At 34.2% G+C, this 12,434-nt stretch overlaps 1 protein-coding gene and 1 long non-coding RNA gene across 16 annotated transcripts in view; one reads left to right on the forward strand and one right to left on the reverse strand.

Moving 5' to 3' along the window:
- Positions 1–12,434, reverse strand: part of LOC137488655 (uncharacterized) — an 81,706-nt gene that overhangs the window by 59,304 nt on the left and 9,968 nt on the right. For 9 of the 15 annotated variants that reach the window (XR_015518448.1, XR_015518444.1, XR_015518440.1 and 6 more), the window contains 2 exons: positions 7,880–7,959; positions 6,149–6,353 (listed from right to left, as the gene is read on the reverse strand). This is a non-coding gene — a long non-coding RNA (uncharacterized LOC137488655). Of the gene's footprint in view, positions 1–1,338; positions 1,405–2,406; positions 5,164–6,148; positions 6,354–7,879; positions 7,960–12,434 lie in introns of those variants that run through there. The other 6 variants (XR_015518442.1, XR_015518445.1, XR_015518447.1 and 3 more) reach the window with 2 other exon arrangements.
- foxf2b (forkhead box F2b) lies at positions 3,949–6,869 on the forward strand. Its single transcript, XM_087298245.1, has 2 exons — positions 3,949–5,287; positions 6,170–6,869. The coding sequence occupies exons 1-2, from the start codon at positions 4,336–4,338 to the stop codon at positions 6,343–6,345; spliced, it is 1,128 nt and encodes a 375-aa protein (XP_087154371.1). The 5' UTR covers positions 3,949–4,335; the 3' UTR covers positions 6,346–6,869.

Consider the following 12,434-nt stretch of genomic DNA (forward strand, 5'->3'; position numbering starts at 1 on the left):
TAATACGAATAAAACTAGGCTACCATACAAATTTCTTAAACAGAAATCTTCAGTAAAATCCTCTTTAGAGGATTGCAGAACATTCAACAAACGCCTACAAGCATGAGTCACCATTCACAGCAGTCACGCAAGCGCTCCCAAAATAAAAGTTGCATACTGTCACAGAAAATTATTGGAGACTGTATTTGTTGGGAACAGCAACAGCAAAAAAAAAAGAAAAAAAAAGAAAAAAAATCTCATAGAATCACAGAAATTCTGTTTTCTCTAGATATATAAAAGTACAATTTCTATAAAATATAAAATATGATATTCCTTTGCCTGTAACTGAACCCGAAAATATTCTGATTCAGTTATAAACCGAAGATAATCACCTGATATCATAATAGCAGTTGTAAATGCATCAGTCGAATTGGATTGAATGCGCCAGCAAATGCAAAATAAGCATGCCATCAAAGTCAACGGGTCGAACACAAATCTTATGTCAACGGGTTGAACAACACATCTTTTTATTTTGAGTTTAAATTAGGCTCTCGGAATGGAAATCTGCTCGATCAAAAAAAAAAAAAATCACACATTTTTTACATAGTGCGTTTTTCCTTTTTTTGCTGGCGCTTGATCAATATAATGTAAAAATTATGGTAAGTTAGTTTGTAAACTGTAAATTTGTAAATTGACTAAAAAAGACTAAATTTGAACACACAACACATTTTCGCTAAAACGCCAGAAGACAAGATTACCAGACACATAAAAACTATATATATATATCATTTAATTAAGTGGAATTAAGCAAAAATCATTTTATATTTTTCATGTATGATGGTTATACATTTAGTTGTTTGTCTATATATTTGTTTTTTAGGTGTTTATTTTATTTTGCTCGTCTAAACTCTTAAAATATTTTGCGCTGTCCGCGGTACTGAAACAGGGCCATCGTTTCCTCTTGAAATTTAGTCATCTGACACGTCATCTTGTGTTGACACTCCTGTAATTTTCAGGTCAGCATAAAGAGCCTATAATTCACAGGGCAGACCAAATCTTCTGGGACCTGACTTTCTTCGGGTACAGCTACAACAATTTAAAGTCCTCCTCAACGGATGCATGAACCAGTGAATTAATGAAATAATTAACGAATAATGTGAAAGTTGTTTTGTAGGTTATATACCGCAAAACAAAACCTACAATGAGTGAGGTTAAAAATGAAATTAGAGAAATGATAACGCTCGATGTTGGTTGTATGTAATAGTTATTGTTTAAAGGAAAACTAAGTGTTATATATAGATATCATGGCAGGTATAATGCACAAACAAGGCACTGCGGAAGACTCACACTAATGCTTACCTTTAAAAATGCTTGCCATTTAAGTACGATGCTGCAACCTGCAGGTGAACTCGCGGAATGACACACCTGTTTATGTATGAAGAAACCGTTAACTGAGAATTAAAATCTATCACAAGCTTTACTTTTGCATCCGTGTGCTTACACTGTAAAAATGATATGATCAATTAGTCATGGCAGCATGTGTTTATTAGTTCATTGTAACTTATTAAACTGTTAGTCGTGTTCTAACTTAAGTTTATAAGTTACGCAAGCTGTTTTAAGTCAGTTTAACATAAGGTAACTCTGAAGGTTAATTTGATTCAGCTTAAAAATTTAACGCAACCAGGATTTTTTTACAGTGTAAATTTAAGCGTTGGTTATACAGACAATGGTCAGGGAAGTACGAAACACATAAACAATATTACATAAAATAAACTTTCAGAAAAAGCTACTTTCAATACCTATAGGTATATAGTAAAGGTAATTTAGGTACAGCTTTGTACCTTTTTTGTGAGTGTAAAGGTATTTATGATATAAAGAAATGCTGCGAAATAAAAAAAATAGAAGATAAACATAATATTAATGATAATAATAATAATAATAATAATAATAATAATAATAATAATAATGTTATAGACCAAACGCACTGTAATGAATTAAGTCATCTACTTTTATAAAGATTTTTGAATCAGTTTACTTGAATCAAATGTAATGGTTTCAAGTTTTCAGAGATTAAATAGCACACTAAAAAATCCTGGATGTCTTAAATTTAAGCAGAATCAAATTAACCTTTATGAGTCCGTTGAACTTATATTATGTTAAACTGGCTTATACAGCTTGCGTAACTTATTAAATTAAGTTCGAATATGATTCACTTTAAGTTTAATAGGTTACAATGACCTTTGCTGTCAGGACTATTTGATCATATCAGTTTTAAATGCATAAATAGGCCAACCATTCCTTTAAAAATCACTAACCTATGTAACCATTCTAACCTTTATAAAGAAATAAACGTGAATTATTGAAAAAGTGAAAAATAGAGCTTCAGTAACGTGCAATCAACTTCGTTTCATTAAAAAAAACTACTCATGCCAAAATAAAATATGTATTGTGGCTGTTTGTCATGTATAAGAAGAAACGTGATCGCCCTTAAATAAAATGTTCTCATAGACACAAAGTCGTCTCAGATAAAAGGTTAACTGGACTCTTTGATGCGTATGCGTTAGACCATGACTAAGTCATAAATCTTGTTTACAGTGGCTCAATTAGGACTGTAATGAAAATAGATCAGTGAGTGTACATCAGTTCTTACGCACAAATACTCATGACGATGGCCTGTGTTCAAAGTCTTGCGCAGAGCTCGGTTTCCTCTTGAGCAGCCGCGGGTATCCGGGACTCGGCGGGGGTCAGGCGCACAGCGGGCGGAGGAAACCCGGCAAAATACTGCTTAAATAGCGCGGGAACATGTTTTTAATCCACATCCTCATGGTAAGCTAAAACTAGGGGATTGTTGATTCGATTTGTTTACAAGAACACTTAAAAGAGTTGGGTGATTAAAAAGGGAGGGGAAAGAGAACGCGAGAGAAAACATATCCTGTGCCATAATAAAAAAGCTAACTGTAAATAGACCCAATAAGTGTGAATCAAACAATACGGATAAAAATGTTCATTATCAGATAATCGTTTTGATGATCAATTAAACATATTATACACATTCATCTGACAGGTCACCGAGTGCGATGCGTTAATCTGTGACATTCAGTTTTTAAAATACGTTAATATGCATGACAACTACAAGAAATATAATTTAGATGTTTGCATTAATAAATATGAATACTTATACTGGTGGTCTATGAAGACTGCAGTGACCCTTCTTTGTTGGCGGAAGCTGTCGACGTCCAAATGGCTAATTGGCTTTTTCTTTTGCTAATGAACGATGGACTCGAGGGATGTGCAGCAGCCCCGGGCCCGTAAGTTGATACTGGAGCGCTGTGTGTGGTATCCAAACCTCTTGACGGAGACAGCCTGCTTCCACTCGAGCCAAAGTCATTCCCCCCTCTTTCCCTTGTCTCTGACTTTCTCTCACTCGCCTCTCGCTGATCACTGTCTCCCTCATTTGATGGCATGATTTATTTATTTTAGTCCTGCTAGGTTTATTAAGGCCTCTCACGCTCATTGAGTTTTTGTTCGTATTGACAGCCATCCAAGGTCATTAGAGAAATACATCCTGTTAAAATTCGACCTGTAAAAGCGATTTTTCACAAAGAAAACATTGGTAATAGCCTTAAACCCATTTGATAAGCTATGAGGCAATCTTTATTAAAGTACATTTAATTCTAGTTTATTCTCATAAAGCGCGCAACACTGACTATTTAGGCGAAATGACCAAATCATATTTTATAAACAAAGTAGGGTTAAGCCAGAGGGATGATGGTAATGATGAGAGACGCGATGTTTGTTGACGCATAGTGATAGATATAGGGTTAGTTGATTTTGGTGGACAGTGCGCATGAGGCTCTGAGAGAAAGAAAAATTTGAGTTTGCAGGGGTCTGTGGGGTTAAGGGGGTGGGTGAGGCGGGAAAGGAGGAGCGATTAGAAGAGAGAAAGCCGGAGAGAGTTATTGAGTGATTGGCTGTCGAGTTTTGTTTAGTTGAGGAGCTGCACGAACTCAGTCTTTCCATTTCGTTCTCAAAAAGGGATTACAGCCGCCAGGATTAGCACGAAACTGTGAAACTGAAAACGGTGATAACGACCACGAATACGCATGTTGCTTGGATATTTTTTCGCACAAACAGCAGGCTTTTTATTTGCCACACCACTCCACGCCGTACAGAAGACGGTCACATTTATGTCGGATGCGTGATGCTTGAATTATTACAGGTTTTCAGCTGAAGCGAGGCGTTTATCCTCAGTTGTTTTTTCTTAAAAGTCGTTATTGGTTGTCGATCGATCCTCTAGGGTTTGCTTTACCTTTTTCTTCAGACAACGGGCTGTTTTCGTACGTCACAGCTGGACCGATGACGACTGAAAGCTCTCACGGACCCCTGGGGTCGACGCCCCCGACAAGGACCAGTCCAGCGACCACCGCGCTGCATCCAGGACTGATGAACTCGACAGGTAACTTGGAGGAGCATAGCGCAGTGTCAAAGAGTAAAAAGACCAACTCAGGTCTGCGACGCCCGGAGAAACCGCCCTACTCCTACATTGCTCTCATTGTGATGGCAATTCAGAGCGCACCAACCAAAAGACTGACACTTAGTGAGATTTACCAGTTTTTACAAACACGCTTCCCGTTTTTCCGAGGCTCTTATCAGGGCTGGAAGAACTCTGTTCGGCACAACTTGTCTCTGAACGAGTGCTTTATTAAACTACCAAAAGGTCTTGGGCGACCGGGTAAAGGACACTACTGGACCATAGACCCAACAAGCGAATTTATGTTCGAGGAAGGGTCATTTCGGCGAAGACCCCGAGGATTTAGGAGAAAATGTCAGGCTATGAAACCAATGTACAGAATGATGAACGGCCTAGGGTTCGGTTCCGCCATTTTACCTCAGAGCTTCGACTATCAATCGCCTACCGGTGCACTTGCGTGCCATAGCAGTGGCTATAACTTGGACCTGTCCGGCAGTGGATATGAATCAATAAGCAGTGGTCACCACGGCCACATGTCCCCAAGCTCTAGACACGGCTATATGTCTAGCTGCCCAATGCCCGGGAACGGAGACTATGCCGTGGAGAGCAACACCAGCCCAGTCCCGTCTTCCCCTGCAGTGGCAGGCGCCCTTGAAGGCCACTCGCCGTATTCAGAGAGCACAGCACTGTGGGCTTCTTCAAACTCTTCATACCTAAAACAGGCGAATACCATTACAAGCAATTCACAGCCGACAGGCCAGCATCCCGGCATATTCACTTACTCTCTGGAGCAGGGTTATATTCAGCAAAGCGCGAGAGACAACGCAGACATGTCAGGTAGCTATAATTAAGCAAATCTCGTACACATATTCTTTGATTCATTCAAGCCACAATTTTACATTATTTCTAATATTATATTGAAAATTTAAGTGTCTATTTTATTAAATGCGATGCCAATAGGCTACCTGTAACAAATTACAAATACATAGCTAAATAAAGGACAAATATAAAACTGTCAGAAAATCTAAGTTCTTTGACTTAAGAATAACAGCGAATTTATTATTTGGTTGAATATATCAAATATATTATTGTATAAATGTTTTTGAATTAATAATGTTGAATAAATCTTAATGATCTCTGCGACAAAAGGAAAAAAATATATTCAAAAGCTAAATTCATATAGGATGTTGTATATTTCTTTGTAATTGCTAAATTTTCAATGTATAGGCCACGATTCATTGTTTGCTTTTTTAATTGGTAGCAAGATAAACAAATAAGTTTATTAAATAAATTAGCCTATACTAACAATAATTATTTTCATTATTTTATTTGTTGTAAATATTATTGTTGTTTCTATCTTTGTGAATACTATTATTACTGCTGCTCCAAGAATCGTTGTAAGTTTACAAGATTTCTATACACAAATTTAACCCAATTAACTATTACCAATTAAACCCTAAGACACAGTTTATGCACTTCATAAATATATCGAAAAAAATTATTATTTTCTTTTAGTTAATGCTAATGGTTTAAAAGTACGATTGGAAAAGAAATGATAAAAGAAAACTAAACGCTAAAGGCACCAATGCAGAACTGAAAAGTTTAACCTGAAAGCTGTCGGAATAAGCGGATTAACAACTAAGTAAATATGCATAATTTCAAATTGTATGTGCTAAATATTATGTATGTTATTCTCACCGTGTATTTATCTGTTCCCAGTTGGTTTATCGCGCTATCCGACACATTCTTCCCCAGTCGGAGAACGGAAGGACTTCATGTTGAATTTTAACGGGATCACCTCCTTCCACCCGTCTGCAGGCGGATATTATCATCACCACCACCACCATCATCACCATCAGAGTATGCATCAAGACGTCAAACCTTGCGTGATGTAGTCCGTAAGCTGCGGAGAACGTTGCACAAAGAAAAGCACTTATACTGGGTACCCGTGAGGTATATAGACCGTTAATGAAGAATTAATGAGCACTCAAAAGTTTTGGAAATGCATAGCCAGCGACATAAGTTGACCTCATCGCACCCATAAGAAAGGGTTACACTCATGAAGTCATAGAAGTCTTTTTATGCCTTGTTTTTACTTTTCAATAGACGTTGAATTTAAGCACATCCAAGTATTCCATTTACTCTGTACAGTGCAATGTGATGTGAAAGTTAGAAATAAACATTTTAAAGGAAAGCAGTGTTTTTAAATCTATCTATCTATCTATCTATCTATCTATCTATCTATCTATCTATCTATCTATCTATCTATCTATCTATCTATCTATCTATCTAAATACCTTTTTTGCAGGACAAAATCAAATCTCGTAAGATGCAATAGGAAATGCTGTGGCAGTTGTCTTTTCATTGTATTTTTATGTTTAAATGATCACGATCAAAGATTAAAACTCTCCAACGTTAAGACGATTGTTATGAATTGTTTCTTACAAAATTAAATTTCCGTAATCCCGTTTCATCGTATTTCTGCAAAAGCGGTTGTCTAACTAAACAAGCGGAAAAGTAGGTCTATTAAGCCATACCCTACAACGAAGGCGTTTCAATACTATTTATGTATGTCATGTTGTGGAACGAAGGATAAAACACACACGCACAAATATAAATGTTTTATTGTTGTATTTTAACTTGTATTTTACAATTTAATATCTTTTATTGTTTTAATTGTTTCAGTGATATAATTTTCTTCATCAAAATTATTATTATTATTATTATTATTATTGTTGTTGTTGTTGTTGTTGTTACTGAGAAATTATTTTTGTTTCCAAGACCAAGACAGAAACCGATATTTTAAACTGTTAAACAAATTCAATGTCTCCCAATGTGAAAGACTTTATACTAGACCTATATGCGTAAATGGAAGGCCTACATTTAAGTGCATTAGGAATAAATAAACAATAAAATGAATTCTAATCTGTGAAATGAGGCAGTAACCTATTCAATAAACTTAAATTGGTATAATAAATAAATAAATAAATAAATAAATAAATAAATACAAAAAAGTACATTACAGAAAATAAAAATTGCTTTACTTAAATTTCGATTTGCGACATTTGTGCATTACATATTTAACTATAATGTATTTTAATTTGGCTGTAGAGCTTTTGGTTCATACGAATCTCAGTATTTAAAAATATAAGATGTAACGCATTCCCCAAATTCATCTGGACAAAATGACAAATTGCAGCGTATGACACAAGTTAAAACGTCACTATTATGGGAAAATAAACTTTATTTTACTTTCTCCTCGCTACAACGCAATAAACATGTTTGACACTTCCACCTCCGTTTACAAAACCCAGTGAATTTGACGCGTGCAATGATGAACAAAAGATAAAACAAATACAGTTTCTTTGGCCTTTAAAAGTAAAAGGACGCATGTGCCACTGCACTAATTAAAAAATAAGTTCAACTTACTTCAGACGGTCTGCGCAGGCAGTCAAAGCTTTTATACGGTCATCTACCGCCATCTATTGGTGTGCAAATTCATACGACTCCTGTGGGGGAAAAAAAAGTTTCGGCTGAGAAAAAGAAATGACTGCCAGTATGATTTTATAAACAAAGCGACATCCCTGGTAGAATTTTGGAAAGTACAACAATGAGGCATTTATAGTTACTAATAAACACGGAGTAGCTAAACTCATCAACATCAATCGAACCTGTCTTCAAAACAAAGTTATCTTCCACGAAAATACAAAGCCTCCTTATTAAAGCAAGCCGACTGAAAGTATCTACAAAGACCATTAAAATGACCTGGAAATAATAATATAAACACAGTAAACTAGAGTAATAAAGGATAACATGCTGCCAATGGCAATATCAAAGCACATGATAACATTTAGATCTGAACAGCACAGACCTCTTTACAAACAAGTAATAGAAAGTAAAAGATGAACAGCATTCCCTTTTGATTTAACCTTAACTGAAATGTATCTAAAATGCAGACAGAAAACTCAACTACACTTAGAACAACCATGCCATGTAGCTGAAAGAGGAAAAAAAGTCCTGAATCAAATGAGTTCTGAATTAATTTTGTCTTGAAGAGTTTCATGCTCTTTCCTACATGCCATGGAAACTGTGCACCAGATGTGTTTTTGTATGAAGCACAAAGTTCATTGCTGATTGGCTGTTAAACAAAGACATATTTAAAGTGTGTTTAAGCTTTTTGTAAATGATGTATTAAAGCCTTGCACTGCTAGAATATATTCAAAACCTCAATTCGAGGAATCAGCTTTGAATTGTGTTTTTCCATTTACTGGAGTTGCAAAAATTGCATAATAAATTAAATATATTTTTTAATATTTTAAGATTCCTAAACTTTTTAAAATTATGATATATTTATGAACCAAGCGTGAACATTTTATCCAACAAGCGATTTAGAGAAACGTTTTTCTGTTGATGGAGACAAAGCATATTGAGGATGTCTTCAAATGATTCAGGATGACTTTCATTAAAGAGATGACTTGCAGGATTATGAGTCAGGACATGTGTTTTAGCTTTAAGGAATGAATTGCATATTTAGTTCATAAGTCTCACACGAGACAGAGTCTGGTACTGTTGTTGGGGATGGTGAGCAGAAAAAAATGTAAGTAAACTGATGTCAAACCAGCGATGTATTTATTGTCAAAACTGTCACTAAGACAAATGCATTCTTGAGCCACTGATAGCTCCATAAAGTCTTTAAAATCCATATAGACCATTTCAATGTGGTGATGTTATTGGCCCATGAACATTCCCTGCGTGTTGTCAAATTATTTCATATCTGTAACATGAGTTGATTCAATTATAACTTGATGTTATAACAGTTATTGTAACATTACTTATCAATATGTGGAACTTTTTGGACTCTAAGCTATGAAAATTTAAAATGTAAAACAGGAAATACGTCAGGACCATTGCTATTGTTTACATCTCCAAAATGGTCTATAATCCATAATGCAAGTTCCTCATTTCACAAAATGTTATTTACTGTGGAAAAGGGATTTTTAGATTTTGATTGTTCTTCACACTGTAATTTTTAAAAATATTATAACCTATGTATAATAACCCTTTAACTGTCCCACCAAGAAAAAAAAGCTAGTAACTCCTCGTTGCTAGTAACCACACTCAATGGATTTTTTAACACATCCCATAATTTCTAAAATATCAACCTCTACCAAGTTTATGGTAAAAGTACCGGAATTAACATATACTATGAAAATCTGAAAACGTGAAATGTAAGACCAATTTATTTTAAAACAATCAAAATAAAACTTTTTTGAGTACTAAATCATATTTATTTTTTGATGTATGCCATAAATTATTTCAGATTCTCATTTAACATGTTTTCTTGTTTGTTTGTTTTTACCAATAAAACCAAGGGTCCGTTCTTCGTATGTGGATTACTCAGTTAGCTGGATTTGGTTATTGACGATTTGACACAATCCAGGATTGTTTCGTTCTTCAAAACTGATCAGAGAGTTCTTGTCATAGCAACAGTTCTGGTAGCTTAAACCTAGTCGGGAGCAGGTTCAATTCATATAAACACATCGGGTCAGTTCAAGCACAGATAATACAGAAAGTACCGAATTCTGATATTTTCTACAGTAGTAGTTATATACACTTGGGAAAATAGTAAATATTTGTAAACTATATATATATATAAAGTTATAGTTATTTATAAAATAAATAAAATTATATACTGTATATATTAAAGTTATTGCGTATCATAATTAACAAACCGTTTACTACTAATTTTATGTAATTTAGCTCACAATTGAATATCAATCAGATTATGTCATTAGCTGCTGTGCCGTCAGCCAATTGTTGCACTGCTGATCAGGATTTCGAGGATCGATAGATCTGTCCCTCCCAACACATGCAGCAACCTCAGATCAGTTCATCCGGACATTTTAATCTGATTCACGAACTTGTTTGAAGAACCAAATTAGCCAGAGATCAGTTATCAAGATTAAAAGATCCAGGATCTGCCAAATCATCTTAGATCATTTAAGCAAGCTACGAAGAACAGACCCCAAAATCAAGTGTAGTGAAACAGGATTTATTTATTTTTTTGTAAACCAACAATGCTGTGTGTAAATCATTATTTAAATCAGTCATTGTTTAAAGCATGTCAAAATATGATCAACCATTTAGTAGAGCAGGCAGATGAAGGGATAATATATTTACTGTATATATGCATATGTGTGTGTGTGTGTGTGTGTGTGTGTGTGTGTGAGTGTGTGTGTGCCTACAACTTTACTCAAAAATGTTTTCTGGGAAAGCAAAAAAAAAAATCTCTTATGGAATCACCTTTTGGTTCCCTTCGTTTTTAAGAATTTAGCTACTTTATAAACTCAGACTAAGAAATAAGGATTCTAATAGTTTAATCTGAAATTTCCAATGTGGAATCTCATTTTAAAAGTAAATAAGAAAAGCCATTGTCTCATTATGTCGCACTAGGTTTTATAATTGTTTCATCTTCCTTTCAGGAACAGAGAAAGTGGTCCCCCCAGTGGCAATCAAACAGAATACATGTTTGCATTTTTATTATTAGGCTATTACTATTATTATCTTCAGATTTATCTTTTTACAACTCTAGAAAGTTTGACTCAGCAACGAGCTCACATTGATGTTTGGGATAGTTTTTTTAGCCTGAATGAAAAGGAAAAAAAAAAATAAAGCATGGGATAACAGATCTGAACAGCACCGATCTCATAAATTTTATTAAGAAACTGTCTTTACGAAATGTATTAGAAATTAAAAAATAAACAACGTTACGTTTGGATTTAATAGTTTCAGTTTATGTTTTATAACTCTAGAAAACACAGTTCAACTCAGCAACAAGCTCACAGTGATGTTTGGGATGGTTTATTTAAAAAAAAAACAAACAAAAAAAACATCATTTTATTAATATTGCTATTTGGTCTCATGATAAGCCAACTATCCTAAAACGCCACTGATTAAATAATATAGCAATTTTTCAGTAAATTGTGATTTTGAACCAGACTATAGTAAAGTGTATTGTACTGTATTATAATCCTTACAACTTGTTAATAATGTACCAGCATACAGTAGTAATTGTAGTAAACTGATAAATTGCATTAAATACTGTAGTATACCAAAAAACCTAAACTGTGTTGTATTGTAGTATAATATAACTTATAGTAGTAGAAATCCATGGTATATAGTCATGGTTTAAAATGCCATAGTTGCTGTTACCATATCAACTATAGAATTAACACAATTGATTAGGGGAGAGTGGGGACGGTAACAACATGGGGCAGTTGCAACAAAACCTATTCCTCCCTTCAGGAATGAGCTAGACTGATGATATTCATACTATAAATTCTAAGTTAGACCCTCCTTAGAAATCAGCCATAAGCGACCTTTCCTTCAGTATAAAACTTATTTTTAGGTAAAGAAATATATATATATATATATTTTTTTTTAATGTTCAGAAAATGTCTCATTCTGTCTAGTCTGTTTTCATGAAACATTATTCATTTATATAATGTAATGTAATCACTGCTTTCTTAGCTTTAATTATAGCTATCAAGCGTTAAAGCTGCTGTATCAGTTTATTCAGGGTTGACAGAGTTGGGACAGTTGCAACATGCTGTAGCAGCTGTCCCCTATGACAATATTCATTTAAAAGCACCATATTAACAATGAACAATTTTACTTGTATCTCAGTTTCAATGTAATTTAATTTGAAAAAAAAATAAAAAGAATTATTTGATTAATTAGTTAATTTCCAAGTTCAAAGAAGTAGTTTAATAAAAGTTAAGTCTAGATTTTCTGTAAAAAAATATTTTTTGTTCATTGTTTTTAGGCCTGATAATTGGTTGTTGCTTGTTCTTTCAATTGTCAGTATTTATATGGCCAATTTAACACAGTTAACAATTTAACCATTTACATTATGTCTGTTACCAAATAACAAAATAAAGTTCATAAACAATCCATACACAGATATATATATATATATATATAT

The sequence above is a fragment of the Danio rerio genome, chromosome 20, assembly GCF_052040795.2.
Source record: "Danio rerio strain M-AB ecotype USA chromosome 20, GRCz13ab, whole genome shotgun sequence".
In the NCBI taxonomy this organism is placed as follows: domain Eukaryota; kingdom Metazoa; phylum Chordata; class Actinopteri; order Cypriniformes; family Danionidae; genus Danio; species Danio rerio.